Source organism: Epinephelus lanceolatus, chromosome 15 (genome assembly GCF_041903045.1).
Source record: "Epinephelus lanceolatus isolate andai-2023 chromosome 15, ASM4190304v1, whole genome shotgun sequence".
Lineage (NCBI taxonomy): Eukaryota > Metazoa > Chordata > Actinopteri > Perciformes > Serranidae > Epinephelus > Epinephelus lanceolatus.
Window position 1 is genome coordinate 27,240,041 of NC_135748.1, and position 18,845 is coordinate 27,258,885.

At 43.7% G+C, this 18,845-nt stretch overlaps 1 protein-coding gene across 10 annotated transcripts in view; it reads left to right on the forward strand.

The window, feature by feature from the left end:
* The first annotated feature begins 876 nt into the window (after positions 1-876).
* The window catches only part of meis2a (Meis homeobox 2a), an 85,184-nt gene continuing 67,215 nt past the window's right edge, over positions 877-18,845 (forward strand). For 3 of the 10 annotated variants that reach the window (XM_033641824.2, XM_033641829.2, XM_033641826.2), the window contains exons 1-8: positions 884-1,014; positions 1,284-2,138; positions 2,626-2,852; positions 4,202-4,343; positions 4,606-4,656; positions 5,080-5,130; positions 5,612-5,761; positions 14,946-15,060. In XM_033641824.2, coding sequence (XP_033497715.1) covers positions 2,127-2,138; positions 2,626-2,852; positions 4,202-4,343; positions 4,606-4,656; positions 5,080-5,130; positions 5,612-5,761; positions 14,946-15,060 — 748 coding nt within the window. In that variant the 5' untranslated portion in view covers positions 884-1,014; positions 1,284-2,126. Of the gene's footprint in view, positions 1,015-1,283; positions 2,139-2,202; positions 2,428-2,625; positions 2,853-4,201; positions 4,344-4,605; positions 4,657-5,079; positions 5,131-5,611; positions 5,762-14,945; positions 15,061-18,845 lie in introns of those variants that run through there. The other 7 variants (XM_033641830.2, XM_078175099.1, XM_033641825.2 and 4 more) reach the window with 6 other exon arrangements.

Below are 18,845 nucleotides of genomic sequence, written 5' to 3' on the forward strand. Positions count from 1 at the left end.
TAAGGTTTATGCTACTTACCATGCTTGTCCAAAAGGAGGAGGATGAAAAAAAAGAAGTCAAGCGTTAGTGCACAAATCAATGTGAACGATAGTATTTAGCTTATGAAAATATCAGTCTTCAATAGCAGCCGGGCTGGATGTGTTTACAGAGTGTAAAGGGAGACTTGGAGACGGTGAATGCCTTGGCTCTCTCTGCGCACCGCTCTGCAGCTCCTTCCCGGGGTATTGCACGTTGAAATGTCCACACAGCCGTTTGTCAAACCCTGCAGTCCTACACTTCCCACCCCCCTTTATGCCAACAAACATAACTGTTGTCACGCTTTCATTTATTAAATCCTTTCCCTTTTTTCCTTTTAAAAAAAATCCTGCTGTTTCTATAATCGACTCTCAAGCAACTCTGTTTTTTTTGTTGTTTGTTGGGAGAGTTTATTGACCCCTCCAACAGTAGCCGCAGCCCCATCTCCCTGAGCGTGTGTCTACCTTAATCCTAACCTGTGAATAATTAATTCCCACCATTTAAAAAAAAATGTCACGGAGCCATAAATGGAGCCTTTATGTGAGAGCCTATCAATACAGCCATGATGCCATATTAGCATTGATGGAAGCTAAATATTAAAAAGAGGGGGATAGATGGCCTGCTTTCTGTTTTGTGCGTAAAAGTGCCCAGGCTCCAAAAAGGGCTTCACTTGCAAATCGATGGCCGGAGCCGTTGCTCCTCCTCTAAACTTCAATCTCCTCACATGATTGATGATCTCGGGGAGCTTTGATAATTGACTACTCTGAGGTAAGGCACGGATTTCTATCAAGACACGGGATTGGACGAAAGAAACATACAAAATTACTTTCTCCACAAAAGCTTTTTTTCCTCGTGGAAAAGTTCATTCTGGGCTTAGAGGGGTGCGTGTCGTTTAATTTGCTAAAAAAAAAAGGAGCAGGGAGATAATTAGCTGTAAGATTAGGAGGTATTACTGAGATATTAGGCACAGCAGCTTATAACCACAAAACAGATAACAAGTAAGCGTCATGCTCATATATTAAACAGCCGTGGAGATGCTTTATAATATTTCCTGAGTGTAAGAAAAGATAAAAGTCCAAATGTGCACTTTGTGTTTTGTATTAATGCTGCATTTCACCGTGCGTAAAAGTTTGCATGCGTTAAAATAAACTGCTTTTCTTCTAAAGCATGATTCATGTTATGTTTGATTTGACTGTGGAGCTGCAGCCGGAGTGTCCGCGCTGCTAAACCTTCCTCATTCAAGCCTTCTCTTGCCTTTTCTCCTCAGGACTCTTCACGGCGAAAAAGAAACTGGGTGGGAGTTGGAGCTGTGTTGGTTTGGCTTTTACCCCCAGTGTGGAGTTGAAGCCGTCCCTGTGCCTCGCATATACTCTGCATATCACAAGATTTGGTCTCTCCTCTCTCTTTTCTGGAGCTGCTGTAGGACTGGCTATGGCCACCGCTACTTCCGGGATCCGTCATTTCATTCGCCCACCGCTCAGCGCTGCGAACTGACTCTGTTTCTATAAGCAAGCTAGCAGCCAACCTGCCAACACTCGCTGACACTCACTCATCTCAGTCTCGCCAGATAGACGAAATACCTACGGGGGGAAAGAAAGGAAAGATCTGAATCGCAATCTCTTAATTTCTACTGCTTCTTTTTTCCTCTTTTTTTCTTCTTTACAGTGATAATAAAACAAGATAGCGATCTGGAGGCATTAAAGGAGACGCGGACTTGCGGGATGAAAACGGACTAAAAAGATTCGTCCTTCTCTTGAACATCATCACCAACCGTCATTCATTCATTACCTTGACAACCTCTGGCTTTGATTGACAGCTGGAGTGGCAAAAAGCCATGAGACACGACAGTTTAGTTACATGCAGGTTGTTGATGGGCCGATTGTAACCTTCACTTTGGCGCATTTTTTTCTTTTTCTTTTTTCCGAGGAAAGAGGGAAAACAAGAAAAATTGCAAAACTCCCCGATGCTTCGGCTTCAACTGAACCACACTGGCGAATAGGAGAAGTCGCAAAGTTGGTTGAAAAAGGGATCTTGCCTCTAAATCACTTTCTAAACGGGACTGGGATATTAAATATACGACAGATTCAGGAGTTTATTGGAGCGCAGCCTGATGGCGCAAAGGGTAGGTTTTAAATCTCCTACACTTACCTGTTCAAATCCACTGTAGGGAGCCACTCGTATCGATAACCTCTTGTCGGGCGGTGGCAAATTCACAAAGTATTCATATCAAAGCGGCTATATTTGACATTTTTGCAGCGCCCTTACTCTTCAAGCAAAGTGACAGCCCTGTGCTTTCACCGACAGCCTCCACGACAGTCCGTGGAGCAGTTTCAGAGGAGACTCCAAAATAATTCGCTCTTTTTCACCCACCAAACACTTTTTCGGGGAGCACCTAAGTTATAATGTTTTTGGTAATTTGACAAACCGTTTATCACACATTACATATGACACTTTTTCCTGCCGTGGCTGCAGCGCATTTTCACAGCTTCATACTTTGCGTATATTCCAAAAACCACACGGCATGCTTTTTTTTTTAAAGTACTTTTCACATTTGTTCCAAAAGTAACCCGGCAGCCCCGCTGACTTCTGCTCTGATTTTTTATTCCCAGTACGATGAGCTGGCCCACTACGGTGGGATGGACGGAGTCTCGGCGTCGATGTACGGGGACCCGCATGCTCCCCGGCCGCTTCCCCAGGTCCACCACCTGAACCACGGACCGCCGCTGCACGCCAGCCAGCACTACGGAGCCCACGCTCCTCATCCAAACGTTATGCCCACCAGCATGGGCTCTGCTGTCAACGACGTTTTAAAGAGGGATAAAGATCAAATTTATGGGTAAGGTTTGCATGAACCAAACACGCGTGTTATTATTGATTTTCAAAGTTTTCAGCCTTTTTTGGGGGGGGCAACTTTTACTTTAGTTAAAGTTTCTTCTCCCACCGCTAAATTCAAGCAGTGTGCACAAGCTCTGAGCACACAGACTGCACGGGAATAGAATTAAAAAACTATTTTCAACATCACAACAATTCCTCCACGTTATTAACTTTAATATTACACCCCTTTATTAATAGTCTGTCTTTAAAATAGTCTGGACTCATTTAAACGTCGTTGCTTCCTGCAAACTTCTCCAGTGTTTCCAAATATATAATAACACAGACACACACTACGTGTAATTACGCACCGTGTGTCTTTACAATTATACTTTAATCACGTTATTATCTAATGACATAAAACCTTTTTAGATCGTCTTATAGTGATGGCTGCAAACTTACAAAAATGTTTCCAGACGCCGCTCACTAACACGCACACAGAAAGTGCCATAATCCACAGTGTATCATTATAATCTGGGATGTAGTGCAGAGTAAATCCTCTTCATCTCTTTTATGCACGTTCTCACACGCGCAATAGTGTTTGCATTCATTTTATTTAATGACACTAAATTAACTGGCATAAATAAAGAAGCTTAGGGCAGTTTGATGAAGTTAACGTTTGTTCAAGCAACGGTATTTAATTTTAAAATTATAATATAGCTTTTAAAAAATATTTTGTGGAAAGTTTGGTGGATTGAACTGTGCTTAGATTTATTTTTATTCATCTCTGTGCCACTTTTAAAAGCTGTAGCTGTGATAGTAAAGCCCTGCGTTATGTAGTGTAACTGCGAAATTATTATTTAACTTGAAGTTGTTTTGCAAACTATAATTTCTCCAAACTCCCCCTGACTGCTGTAGTGTGTGTCAGTTTTGGTTTTTGTAGAGTTTTGTTGACTTCTCAAGCCGTTTCTAGTTTGCACTGCAAAAAATGTCAGTCTCAACAAGTCGGTTAATGTCACACTGGGGGTAAAATCCTTCCCCAAAACGTGGAGGAAAATATTCCTGATGCGTTTTAACGCATTACAATCAGCTGCTTAAAAGACACATGTGTTCAGGTTTTATTGTTTTAGTTGTTTGTCTGTTTTATTTTTGAAAGCGGTGACTTGTTTTTAAGGAGGTCTGTAAAAATTACGCAGCGAGATAAAAGGAAAATTATCTGATCCAGACTGTGTTATGTTTTTAAGCTTTATTAGAAAATAAGTATTGTTAGGGTTAAGGAGACGACACATATGTAGGTTGATTGGACATTTTTTGCAGTGGGCTTTGTGGAGCCGGTATGCTGCGTGTACTCAGGCTGTGTTTCCCCTCTTGCAGTCACCCTTTATTCCCACTGCTCGCACTGGTTTTTGAGAAGTGCGAGTTGGCGACGTGTACTCCGAGGGAGCCCGGCGTAGCAGGCGGCGATGTCTGCTCCTCAGACTCCTTCAATGAGGACATTGCAGTCTTTGCCAAACAGGTCAATGTCGAAATATTAAAAATAACATATATATATGTATTTTGGATGTTGTGGCTGCGTCATGGTGCATACTTTTCTCCCTGCCTCATGTTTATTTTTTTATGCAATAAAACTTTATCTTGATATGATTAATAAATAGTGTGCAGAATTTCCACTTCATTTATGAGAACTGTGTTATCAGGGTACATTTCAGGGTGGAAATAAACATACATTACGCACGGTTCATGCCAAACTAACTTTGACATATGGTTTATTATTTTAGGTCCGAGCAGAAAAACCTTTATTTTCATCAAATCCAGAGTTGGACAATTTGGTAAGCGCACACTTTGACCTCTCATGTGTCTCAATAATATAATAATTGCCGCCTCGGTGCGGTTTTTATGCTCCTGCCTTGTGTTTGGGGACACTCTGGAGTGTCCGCAGCATCACGCAGTAAATATGTGACCATATGATTTAAACTTCCGCACGGATGTCAGATCAGTTTTAAAGTTGAGCTGTGTGACCACAGTTTGCCGCTGTCAATGCTCAGACTTCCCATCTGACTTGACCAGACTGACCAGTGTGTGATGACCAGTAGATTGTAAAATGCAGCTTTCTTGTGGAGTTAAAAAGCTTTGGCTGCGGTGCACTCCATAGTGTCATGACGCGGGCGGATTATCACATAATAATGCAGTGTAAAAAATGAATGCTGTGAATTTTGTGATGCAAATTATGTGTATTTTGAATTCCCCCCCAGATGATACAAGCCATACAAGTATTACGGTTTCACCTCTTGGAATTAGAAAAGGTAAATATTATACATTTCTTGTGACGCATGACGCCACCTGCACACACACTGCATTTAATGCAGCCTATATATTAAACACTATATAGTGCTTATATTTAAAAATAAACCAGCGTGCATTGAGAGAAGGTTTCAGATGTTTAATTTCTATAAAATATGCTTTTTTATTTAGCCAGCTATTTATGTGACTATTGATAAAATATGCTGGAGCGTCTTTGCTCACGTTGCACATTGTTATCGATCCGCAGATTTAGTTTCATCTGCTCATTATTCCACCAGCTTTACGCCATGCTGTTTATTTTTATTTTTTTTAGTCGTTCAACTTGTTGCTGGAGTCTCAGGAGAATAATAAGCACTGCAACAATTTCACTATTGTTTCCTCGACGCCGATAATGCCCCTTTAATTGGAGTTGTTCTTGGACCTGGCTGGTTTCCCCATCCTGAGAAATAAGGTGTTTTCTTCCTTTATATTTTTTTCCTATAGGTGCACGAGCTCTGCGACAATTTTTGCCACCGGTACATCAGTTGTTTGAAAGGAAAAATGCCAATAGATCTAGTTATTGACGAACGGGATGGCAGCTCGAAATCAGATCACGAAGAGCTCTCGGGATCGTCGACTAACCTCGCAGATCACGTAAGTAACAGCGTTTTATTCCTCATGTGTGACGTGCTGGGTTTTGTCTCTGCTGCTGCTGATACAGAACAATATAAGGCATGCATGTTTTTTTAAAGCACACAAATCGGCTTGTTTATAGATAATCAGATTTGTTTGATGTGTCTCATAATGCCAACTTTATTTTGGGGAGGGGGTGTTGTGTGTGTGTGTGTGTGTGTGTGTGTGTGTGTGTGTGTGTGTGTGTGTGTGTGTGTGACCCTGCTGTGCCATCAGTAAATAGAGCATGCTCTGTTCTGCAAGGAAAATCTGCCGATCGATGTTCTGAGGTCAAAAGCTAGATGTGATACAATAGACTGAGTTATTGTTTTAGTCTTTTGATTAGGGGCAGTCATGTGTGCGTAATGCGTCCCTGTGCTTGAGTGTGTGTGTGTGTGCAAATCGCTGCCGTGCATTATGGAGAGTTGCAAAAAAAAAAAAAAAACCGTGAGGCAATTATCTGTTACGCAGGTTTAACGTTAAAGCAGGGTATCAGCGGTATAAGCTGTAGCTTTAGGCCAATATTTAAAAAGAAAAGGGCTTTATATTTGGGGGCTGTGGGAGCTGGATATGGCCTGCGCGTAAAGCTGTGGATTTTTTTCTTGCTGCTGCAGAGGTGGAGAAAGTGGTAGCCTATTGAAATAGATCTCAGAGCTAAAGGCTTACCATCAATGTCAAGTTCACAAGGCATCTGATGGTTCGTCTGGAGGGCCTTCCATTGCTGTTGATGTTAATGTGTTTAATTGTTTCGTATTGATTGCCGTGTGGTTCGTGCTCTGCAGTGGCTCTCTCCTCTGCTCCCCATTTTATGGCTGGAGGCTCCATAATGCTGAATTCAATTATATGCACCTGAAGTACAGTAGCTTTAAATTTGAAGATCGATTCCCTGGTTTAAATCGTGCATTTTCGGTGTAATAAACACAGGCGCTCCCCTCCGCAATATGGATCGAGCTGACAGTGTATTATTGAGTTGATATCTGTGAATTATTGCGTCTTGCATGCCTGTGATAAAGCTAATGTTTTGGTGGAGGTGGAGGTGGAGGAGGGGGAGGAGGGGGGAGGAAAAAAGAGCGGGCTATTGCAAGTAAGTGACTAGTTAATATCTGTGCAGCACAAGGCCAAGCCTATTAGGAATTAAAGCAGATTTAAGTGTTATGCAAAGTCACTGCGCTGCATCTGTTGGGTCTGGCTATAGGCCTAATAGCAGTGGATCCCCCCCCCCCCCCTTGAAAGCCCGTCGCGTTTAACATGGCCACGCAGCGCCCCGCACAAGGTGAATGAAACCATAATTAGACCCGAAGATGACGATGGTTGGTTTGAGTCAAAACGGCAATATTGTGGTCCTCCAACACAAGTGTAGAAATGAGGCATGCTGTTGTTTATATTGCAGAGATTAGATAAACTAGCCTGTTTAGTTTCATGGCAGATGGTTGATACTCAAGCCAATTTCCAATGGTGCCTCCAGTGCTCAGACACCAGCTTCATCATCAGTCCACTTGTGAGAAATATTTTTGATAATTAGAAAATTAGATATGCCAATAAAAGCAAATCAGGGGCAGCAATAAACAGAGGAAGGTTGCGCGGGCGAGCCATTTATCTTGCAGTCATTTGGAGTGACCACCTCATTAGGTGTTTAAGTTTTGAGGGATTTATTTCACTCCTGTGGCACCGGTGAACTTTTTATGATACCTAACTGCTGGGCTGAATATGACAAAAGCAGATTTTTTTTATCCCCTCTTGTTTGCTTTTCTGTCTGAGCTGTGAGTGATTTTAATCATGGCTGAGTACTACATGTCATGGAAACACACACACACACAGCTTATTTTTCTTCATAAATAAAAATACAATACTTTTTTGCACAGTGTGTGTGAGAGCATGTGTGCACCCCATGAGGCTGCAGTGGAAATAATATTTGCAGAAAGTGGAATTATTGAGGTGAAAGCGTGCACGCTTGCCGTCACAATCCGGGAGGCTCGCGGTAAATAGTTAACTTCTTCAGCAGTAATTTCTGTGTCTAATTGAAAAGGCTCCAGCTTTTCATGCCCCCAAAAAATGTGTTTTGAATATTGGAAACAATGCACAAAAATGCGTTTGGCTGCGAAAAACCGTGCCGCTGGATAGGGGAAAAGCAAATTCCTGTCCTACTTGTCTTGATTTATTTATTTTATTTATTCATTTGTATTTGGCTGTATTTTATTATTCATTTCTGTCCTCGCTTCTCGGCGAAGGAGAGGAAGGCGGTTTTGATAGTTAGATATGCTAATTTATTTAGTTAGAATCTCTCACGTCCATTTTTCTTTGCTTTGATATGCATTTTTAATATATAGCCCTGGGCTACATCTCATTTGGTGAAAGTTGGTTTTTCTGGAGATGATGAGGCTCTTCACTGTGAAGGAGGCGGCACGTTGAGCTTGTCTGTATGAGTGTGTGTGTGTGTGTGTGTGTGTGTGTGTGTGTTTCCTTTCCCTTTTTTTTTTTATTCCTCTCCCCTCTTCATACCTGACAGCGGAGCATAATAACCACAGTTTTATTTACACTTGAATGCAGCGTTGTTTTAGAGATGATTGGATTATGGTATAGTGAGAGCAGGATGAGGCCTTTGCTGACACTGTTGATTTCCCCTTATTCGCTTGCGGTGACTATCTCAACCATGTAGCCCACCCAAGGCTCCCTAACTCATCGCCCCTCCTCAGATCAACCCCATCCCAATTAAAAGAAAGGGGAAAAAAAAGATGTGTTACACATGAAGGTTGATGGAGAGGAGGAAAAGCAGATTTGTAAACGGTTGATACAATGTGTGTGTGTGTGTGTGTGTGTGTGTGTGTGTGTGTGCTTGTCAATGGTTTGCTCTCTTGTCTTTTAATTAATGAATAAAATTTCTGTCTCTTCTGTGCTACATCCAATTAGGGAGGCAAATAGAATTAACAGTGTCTGAATATTATCTGTTCTAATGAATTAGCCTTTGTGTCTTCTCTTGCTATTGTGCCGCCTCTCCTGTAAAGCTTACATATTAGCAGAGGGCTTTTCATTTCCTCCATGCATATGCATCACGCTTTTTAAACTGCCTTTTGAATTTCTGCGTAGTTTCAGATTTGTTCGACAGAAAGTGTGCAGGATTCGCAGGTTCCCCGGCGCTTTGTTTTGGAGAGCTTTCCACAGGGACTGATAGTAGTTCCCATAGAGGTTATGGCGCAGCTTATCTTGACAGTGCATGGCTGGAAAGGGAAGAAGGAGGGGAAGAAAAGCTTTCTGTTTACATTTGATTCTCTGGTGCAGGCTTCTGAGCGCCGTACGCCCATTGGTCAGGCACGGTGATGTCACAGGTTTGGTGAAAGTAATAGCAATAGTTCATCTTGTGCCCGTGCAGTGATTTACTGTGTGTACCAGCAGAGATGGGTGCTCAGTAATGTCCTGTTTCTGTATGTCACTATGCATGGTGCAGCATACACAGCCTCCCCACCTGTGGACACAGAGCCCTCGGGCCGAGCCGGCCTGCTGAACCGTGGAATTTTTCAGTTTTGGAGGTGTTCTAATTCAACTAGCTTTGTTCTCCTCAGGGACCAACTACATTCGGATCTCACCCTCCACCCACCACTACCACCACCACCACCTTCTCATGAAAACAGTGCAGCGTTGACTTGCACTGCTCTGTCTGTTCCACACAATTGTTTTGTGATGGTGGGATGTCTGGCCTTACATTTCCTATTTGATTAGTGCTCAGAGGCAGGGCCCTGTTGGCAGGCATATCTAATCATCGCTACTGCGCCTGGAGAGAGAGGCGAGGCTCACTTGTTGCATCTCCCACTCTGCTTTCCTTTAACTGCATGTATGCTGTGAAGGACTGCAGTGTAAAGGATCATGGGATACATGTATATTGACTTGTGCTGAAAAGCATCATACAGTAAATGTTAGTACAGATATACACTCAGTAATTCAACACCTAAATTAGATCTTTAATGTTCAGCTTTGTTGATCATGTCAGAAATGGTTGAATTAAATAATATTTCTTACCTATAGTTACTTTATTAACTATCACAGGGCTGCAGGTGAAGTAGGAACAGCCTCTCTCTGTGGATCTTGATCCACTTTAATGTCCAAACAAGAATGTTGACAACTTAACATCGACAACACTAGTGGCATCTCACCTGATATATATAGCTCCACCAAACTTAATCATAACTCATTACCTGCACATAAGGTACGCAATATTAAATAGCACTAAATTTAATGTAAAGAGCAAAATAAAATACGTAAACAATAGTTAACATTAAATTATGTAGATGCAAAATACGTCCTCACGAAAATAAATCTCATCTTACAATATGTTCATTACTGAGTTCATAGTGACAGGTGGTATTGTGCTGGACTACCTTACACTGAGGGGTAATTTTTCATTCTTCCCATTCACATAAATGTAGGGGGGGAAGCAAGGGACACGCCCCCCACAATATTTAGAAAATCTGCATTTGTGTCCTCCCCTGCCATAAAACATGAAAGACACAGAGAACTTTTATTTTCAACAAAATTAAAGACATTTACGCATTAAATTGACGCAGAAACGGCAAAAATTGGTGCAGAAAAATTCACCTGAATGCAGGAAAATAAGTGTCTGATTCTTAAATTTCATGGAGGAGCACCCTCAAACTTGCAACAAAACCTACACTGTTGCATTAAGGAGCAGAATATTAGACACACCTCTCAGTTTAATGCAGCGCAGTAAAAAGTTACCACTAACTATGACCTTAGTGCTAACACATAAAATTTATTCAACACCTGTATGACAGTGTCAACAAACAAACAAACAAAAGAGGATAATTACAGGTGTCATAAGAATAAACGTTATGGCCGATCAGTTGTATTGGATTTTATTAGACTGCACAGGTAAACATAGTGAAGTATAGTAAAGTGGCCACTGACAGTGTATATTATTGATCATATTTTGGGTTATTTGTCACAAGCAACAACTTGAAATTGATTTATCTATAACAGTGTGTGTGTTTTATATTTCCGTCATTCTGGAATAATCATTTGGATGTGTGTTTTGCAGGCGTATTTGCACGTGTAATGTGCCACTCACTACAACGAAAAAGGTTGTTTTTGCCTGGGAGAAAGTTCTGAAACATAAATACAATCACTCAATCCCCGGTGTCTGTTAAAACACGCTCCGGTGAATTATTAGCTGCTAAATTAAGGACTCTTTATATTCTGGATAATTGAGGGTGTTGTAAATGCTCAGTTGTTCGACAGAGGTGCACCTACACTTTTCTTAAGAGGCTGTGTATAATTACGAGCTCAGCCCAACAAAAAATGTGCGAGGAGGGTTTTTTTTCCACCTCTGTTTATTTCATGTAGCAAAATGTGTCTTGAAATGTCAGGCGGCGTTGTGATTTACGGTCCTGTGTGTTTTCTGGTGCGTCAGCGATTCTGTACATGTTCAGCACAGGATTCCTGTAGCCGCTCCACACACAGTGGTGGTGCAACACACACACAGACACAAACACACACACACACACACACACGCAAGGCTAGTCGTTCTCAGCCTACCTCACACACCAACAGATTTCTTCCCTTTCCTCCGGGTTCCAGGGGAATTTGAGGGAAATTCAATGATGCCGCTAAATCAATTTTATTTGAAATTCCTAGGGATGTAGGCAGAGTGCAGTGAGGGAAGTGAGATTGTGCCAGGCAGGTGTTTGTAAATGAGAAACAGGGGACAGGAGCAGAGGAGACGGCAGCATTCTCCCGCTCTCCTGTGGCCTGGCTCCACTACAAGCCTTCCTCCCCATATTGTCTCCTGCTTTTATATTAATTACAACTTGTATTATCAGCTGCCAGTTGCTAACCCCAGCAAATAGAAAAGGCTGCCCCTGGAGACCACGCTTCTTTTGTATCTTATTCTCTATCTAGTCCTATTGTGCTTGTGTGTGTGCGTGTGTGTGTGTGTGTTCCCGCCTGCACATGTATGTGCGTAGCTTGCTGGCGTCCTCCTCCTCCTCCTCCTGGTAACACTGCTCTTTAACACAATTAGTGAAGAGCATGGAGTGAACCGTGTTTGACTCCTAATTATGCCCAGCTTTAGGGAATAGTCACATGGGCTAGAGGCCTTTTTTCTCTTTTGCTTCTTCCTCTTCTTCTTTTTTTTTTGTAGGTTGAAGAAGACTGTTTGGGTGACATGATTTTTTTTCCTCAACTTGTTTGAACTTTATCAGACCCACGAGGGTTGTGACAAAATGGTTGTTGTGTGTGTTTGTGTTGCACGGCGCGGTGTCTGCTGATGCACCCTCCGTAGCTCAGAGAGGGCCCACTAAATTATTCATAGGGAGGAAAGGCTGTTGCTTTTGTCGCCGTGTTGAGCGTGGAAAGTTAACGCTTTTGTTGTGATATTTGTTGTCTTGTTTTGCAGACGCAGGGGGTTATGAATGAGAGGTGACTCGCAGGTATTAAAAAGAGGAGAGTGTGCTTCATTAAAGATACTGCACATGCACCGGGCGTAGTATCTGCTTTATTATTGGGTCACATAAAGTGCTGTGGTCTGCTTTTTGCCCAATAAGAAGCAAACTAACAAAGCTTTATCTATTTCCCTTCCATACAGGCCCATTAAACCTGCAGGGTAGCAAATCACAGCAAAATATCATTCCCTTTAACACCATTAGCTGAGGTGTCTTTGAATTTAATTTAGTGCCAGTGCCATTAAAAATGACACATTACTCTGCAATGATAGCTAAATTAAGTCCTATCGATTCAGCTGTTGCATTAAAACCGTGCTGTGGCCATAGCTGGCAAGTGTTGAAGAGAGAGAGAAAGAGAGGGAGAGTGTGTGAGAGCGGCGAGCATAGTTTTTCAGGTCTGTCTCGCATCTTGCCGGCAGTGGGTGTCTCATTGTGAGGAAGTAGAACCCAGTCATTTTCTTCTCTTGGAACAACAACAGCCTGTTCAGAGAGCAGCGAGCCCAGCTCTGCCTAAATACATTATGCACTCTGGGAGTGTGGGATTTTTACCTCCTTGTTCCATACGACAGAATTAGACTGTTTTCAGAGGGTTGATTGCCTTTTCTCACATTAGTGATTTTACCCAGCATATGCTGCGTGGAGAATAACAGACAAGCAGACCTTGTTCCCATGAAGTGTACCATGTGTTGATCAGCGGCCCAGACAGTGAACACATCACAATCATCCATCCCTCTCAGAGTGGGGACACTTCTCCCTCCGCTCGCTCTGGAGGGCTAAAACCCACGCACGGGCTATTGTTCACCCTGTCTTCGCACCCCTCTTCTGAGCAATTCTCCAAGCTCTTTATCTGATTGCCATCCGGTGAACAGCTGACGCTGAGAGGGCCTTGAGTGGAGCGGAGGGTCTGAAGGGCCTTGTGTGTTTCTGTCTGCTGTTTTCAGCTCCGAGCTGTTTGAGAAAACAGCCCTCCTTCCCCAAAAAACTTAGCAGATAAAAGGGCCTCGCTCACAGGCATAGCAGCAGCCTCGCCTCCGCAGCAGAACAAGCAGCAGCACATCAGGACTGCGCACCCAGGGGAACTCGGCAGCCGCTTGTCTTATATCCTCTGTTTCCCTGCAAACCTCCACTAGTCTCCAGGCACTATCCTGTCTGTCCTCCACCAGTACAGCTCACTCTGACTGGGGCACCAAAGCAGGCAGGCAGGCTCCTCTCTGGCGGGAGCTGAGGGAAAAGAAGTTCATCAGGAACTGAAGTTAGACAAAATGGTAAAAAATGCTCTCTTTCTTGGAATATTCTGTGGCGTGTACATTTTCCTTCTGCTTTCGTATGTATGTATATGTGTTTGTGTGTGTTTGAGGGAGAAGAGAAAAAAAAAACCCATAGCGGGAACTGAGAAGTGGGTTGAGGTTTGTGGGAAGCCTTGGTGCAGGCCTGTGTTTGTTTGGCTTGGGCTCTGCTCAAGGGGCCGCTTCTCCCGGGGCCCCAGACAACGCTGGGCTTACGTTCGCCAACATTTTGTCATCATGCTCAGGTGGCAGGTTAAATTGGGAAAGACTAGCTGGTGGGTTGTGTGAGCTATGGAGCTGCATCAACTCTGTGTGCGAGGCTTGTTTGGAGTGCGTATTGGATCGAGCCTGTGTGAGTGTAGTAAATGACGTGATCAGTCTGTCGCTCTATTGCTTGAATGGCAGAGGAAATTCCACCTCCAGCCTGCCTTCATGTGGCACTGATAAAGCCTTTCCTGTACAGTAGAAAATCCTGTTTCCCTGTGTGCACCGACAGGGCAGTGGGAATGACCAGGAAAGAGAGGAGGAGGAGAAGGAGAGAAAATGAGCTGTAGGACGAAGGGGAAGGAAAAAAGCAAGACACCTTAAAAAGCTATGAATTTGTTTATGGACATTTCTTTGAAGTTAGCAAGCGGAGATTCAACACTTTTTTTCCCCAGCATGTGTTTGTATATATAAAAGTGAGTGTGTGCGCATGTGTGTTTATACTTCTTGCTCTATTATGTCATTAGCATGTGTGCGTAAGTGTATTTCTGCAGGCCTCTGTGGGCGTGTGTGTACGTCGGCGTGGGCGTGTGCACATTTTTGGCAGATTAGCAGGAGAATCACTGTCATATCTTATTTTCATTTCTGACAGTGGTAATGATTAATGGCGGCTGTGGTGTGTTTGGACTTTTTACCTCTATATTTCTCACTTGACACGGAAGTCTCAATTGGTTATGGTATAAACGAACTCCACTGGGCTCTGCCATGTGTGTTTAGACAATTACTCACAAGTGCTCCACTTGCAACGTTCAAAAATCAGACGCCACATTAACAGTGCTGCGTTTTGCTCTCATGCATTAATGAAACACTTTGATTACAGTGTTTTGACTTATTGCCAGCTGCTTTAGTGCATTAGTTACTTTCTGTTCAGCTGTGATTTTAGTGGCACCGTTGATTGTCTGCTAGCTGGGAAACAGGCGATGGGGCTCTTCGCCCTGCCAGCAGAATGTAAGCAGGCCAAGGACCTTCGCAGTGCCTGTAGACTCTTACAGATGTCACTCACTTTTCCAGCACGCTCATATGGTCTCGCTCTTTCTCTGTCTCTCCCTCCCTCCCCCCCCTCCTGCTCTCTCTGCTCCTGGTTTGCGGTTTGGACGGGGGAATGTGGATGGATGCACGGATGGATGGATGGATCCCACGCTCGCTTTCTCTCTTTTCTAACCTCAGAACCCAGCTTCCTGGAGAGACCATGATGACGCCACCTCCACACACTCAGCCGGCACACCGGGGCCCTCCAGCGGGGGACACGCTTCACAGAGCGGTGACAACAGCAGTGAACAAGGTGAGCCAGCACCGAAATGGGCACGCACATGCACATGTACACTCACACACTCACAAATATACATAACGTGCGTGCACTTGTGCACTCAAGCACTAACACATAAACATACATAGGCGCAGGCACGGGTCCATGCGGGACGTATTAATCATCATGCATGGGTAGAGTTGCCAACACTTCACTTTAACCCTGTCTAATGTGAGATCTACAGTGAATACATGGCACATCTCTCTATACACACATGTCCCAGTCCCTCCTTTTGCACACTGGATTATCCCGCTTTTTGACTGGCATCCATGTAAACACATAGTCACACCTAAAAATGAACACGCTTATCCACTGTTACACTCGCACGCGAATGCAAGCAGCAGCCACTGTAATACACCAACCTAGAAAAGGGCTTTCCAAAAATGTTGCTATTTAGAGAGCTGAACAAAAGCTGGTGATTAATACTATATTTCTGCCAGTTCTTGCTTGCATTTAAACCATATTAACTTTGCTCACACAACAGCCCCTAATTATGTCTCAGTGAGCCTTCTGTTATCTAGTACACGACCTGCCAAACAGCAATAATGCATTTCAAAACAAACGTATTTGAAATTATTACAGATAGCTTGTGCAAGTCACAGCTATCTGCCTTGTAGTTTTGTCACGGTCGGTATCAAATTTTGACATGTAAATTATCAAAAGCACACGCTGTTAGTTGAATTCGGAGGTGAGGCCGAGCGTCGATTCATTGCGAGGTTAAAATTGTTTATTAAATGCGACTGCTGCCTGAACTAAGAGAACAGATGATGAGCTCCTGGCCTTTCCTTTCTTGTCTTCCTCTTGTTTTGAATGCACCAAGATCTCCTTTCACTGGCGGCAGAGAGTGTGTGTGTATGTGTGTGTGTTGTTTTTTGTAGGTCTTTTTCTGTATCCGTGTGTGTGTGTGTGTGTGTGTGCCCTCTGGCAGTGTCCACGGTTTTGCATGAAATTTCATCACACCGTCTACACACACAAACACACTCAGATACACACTCCTAACAGCTCACTCGCAGAGCGCAGCCGCTTGTCGCGTCCCGTTCGAGGCTATCGTTTTGCCGATAAGCGATCAGATGTATCGATGGGGGTGTGCGTCTGTGGTGGGGCTGTTTAAATCATCTTCTCCTCGTCAGACAGAAGCAGCAGTTTGAACCATTACTGACCACAGACTGAGGGTTGCAGCAGACCTCTGTGGTCGGCTGTGTCAGGACTAGTTGGATCACAGGCTGTTGTCGGGGTAGCTGATGATAGCTAGGCTTTGGCTAAGCTACAGGATACATCTGTTTGACAGTGTAAGCATAATGAAGGAATGGGGTATACTAATATGAGGCTTATTTGATTCTGATAGGGATAATTCTCCTTTTGCATGCCCTCTCCGTGGCGAGGAGAGCACAGGAGCAGCTACAGAAAGAGGAGGAGATATTGCATCAAATTAGGGGTTCGATTTTCTGATGTGGAGGGAATAATATAACCTAAAACACTATATGATTTCAGGTCAGACAACAGAGCATAGGTGGAGTTTTTGCACTCATCTTTGCAATTGCAAGCAGCATGGGAGATGAAGACTGCAGGAACAACAGAGAGAGGAGGAGGAGGAGGAGGAGGGGGATGAGAGAAAGAAATGCACTGCCTATTGATTATCTTACACACATAAGTACAAGTGACCTGTAATCCACAGAGCACTTATCGACTCCTCTCCCCACCGTATCCAGTAACAGTGGATCAATACGGGCCAAAGACAGTTACGGTACAGCACCGCGCACCGGGCCAAGATAGGCTTGGACTAGATCAGGGCCGGAGCCTGACCTACACCGACGAGCGCTAAATGCTAAATCTTTCAGGGTGAAAACAAAGAATAAAACAAGAGGCAGAGATTTAAAAGAAGGCCGAGGAATAGCTGTTGAAGTACAAAGGTGAAAGAGTAGAGAAGGTGAAAAAGTATGCAGAGCGAGGAAAAGGAGAAAGAGGAACAGAGAGAGGGAGAGGGCAGCTGATTTAATGGTCTAATGAGGCCGTCCTCCAGCCAGTTGTTTTGTGTGAGGCATGCTCTGACCTTTCGCTCCGCTCGGGAGCCCCGCCGCCTCATTTTTCACATTCTTGCAATTACGTTAACGCTTGAAGCGCTCGCTGACTCCCGACTCTGGCCCTTCCATTCTGACAGAGCCTTCCCTCCCCAACCTCTCCACCTTATTCCCTCCTCTCTTCCACTCCACTCCACTCCACGCATGAACTCGCCTCCTATCTCAATACGTTTCCACATAAAATTTGTAGTCCACACTCTCGAGTCCACAGAGAAAATGTGAAATGTGTGCTTCACTTCAGTAATGGGGTCTTTAACAGCTTGGCCCCTGTTAAAAGGGGTGACGATGTGGATCAGTTGAGGAAGACAGAATGGATGGTAGAGAGGGAGGAGAGAGAGGAGAGGAGGGAGAAAGGAGTGCGTGAGACCCACAGTGCTTTTTGGTTTCAGCTGCCAAGAAAAACATCAACTTTCTTCCGCCATCTTCCATCTTGAAAGGTGTGTTGTATGTGTGCCTGTAGCTTGAAAAACATTAACCTCGAAAAATCAATCCAGAAGCATCCTTGTGTTGAAAATGTGACTCCATTTCTCCCCAAAACGGTGACGCATGTCTGATGGTAGAACTGTTTTGAAGAGTAAAAAGTTTTAACTTGCTTTGCTTTCCCTTTGGCTTAGGTTAGGGGATGTACAGAGGAATAAAGATCCATATCAAACACATACCATTTTTAAGTACTATATATACAGTGCATACTGTACTCAGGATGGGCTCTGTGAGCTGAATTCACTTCCACAATCTCCGGCTTAGTATCTCAGCATCAAGCATTGCTCTGAACCTGTGCCAGAAAACAATTTAACAAGTGCGCAAATATGTATTGCCCCTCTTGTGGAATAATTTATTGTCAAGCAGTAAACCAAGGTGAAGCATGCTCATAGCTGTGAGTAAAGACTGCCGGTTAAGGTTCTGACACATATGAAAAAGGTTTCAGTACAACACTCAGATCTGTAACCTCTCCCACCCCCTGCTCTTAACTGACTTTTTTTTCTCAGAATTTCCCTCCAAAAAAGAAAATATGAATTATCACCCTCAGGGCAAATTCTGCACTCTCACTTACTGACTCTTAGAGAGTGACTCCCTATGTTCTAGCTAGATAAACAAATAGCAGCAGCTTACGGGAGACGCTTCAGAATCTAACGCACAATAACTTCATTGGCCCCGCTCGCACATCATTTTGATTAACAGTCCGTTGGAACTCCTCCAAGCTTATCTAGAAACATCAGAGACATCAGTTGCAGGGAGTTAAACTTGATGAATGTGCATGCCTTAAGATAGTACTCGTCTCCGAGCAGGTGTCCGTAATATGTTCAAACACCCAAAGTGTGATGGAGCAGCGGGATAAAATACTCCTGCGCATTTGCCCACACCAAACACAGTAGATTCTAAATGCACTCGGTCATGAACTGTAAATCCCCAACACTGATTCAGCACGGTAGGTAACATATGTATATGTGTGTGTCTGAGTGTGTGTGTGTGTGCCTCAGCTCCAGTCCACACTTGTAATTATTAGCTATGCATGAAGACCAAAATCCACGTTGACATCTTGAGTGGTGAGCAAAGGGGCTTTCTGTACAATTCTGCTGTAGATGGAAACGGCTCAACAGAAGAGAGGAGAAAGCATTTTGTACATTTTCTCAGCAATTGAACAATCCCCACGCTCTGCGGATAGACAGACTCCCCAGAGAGACC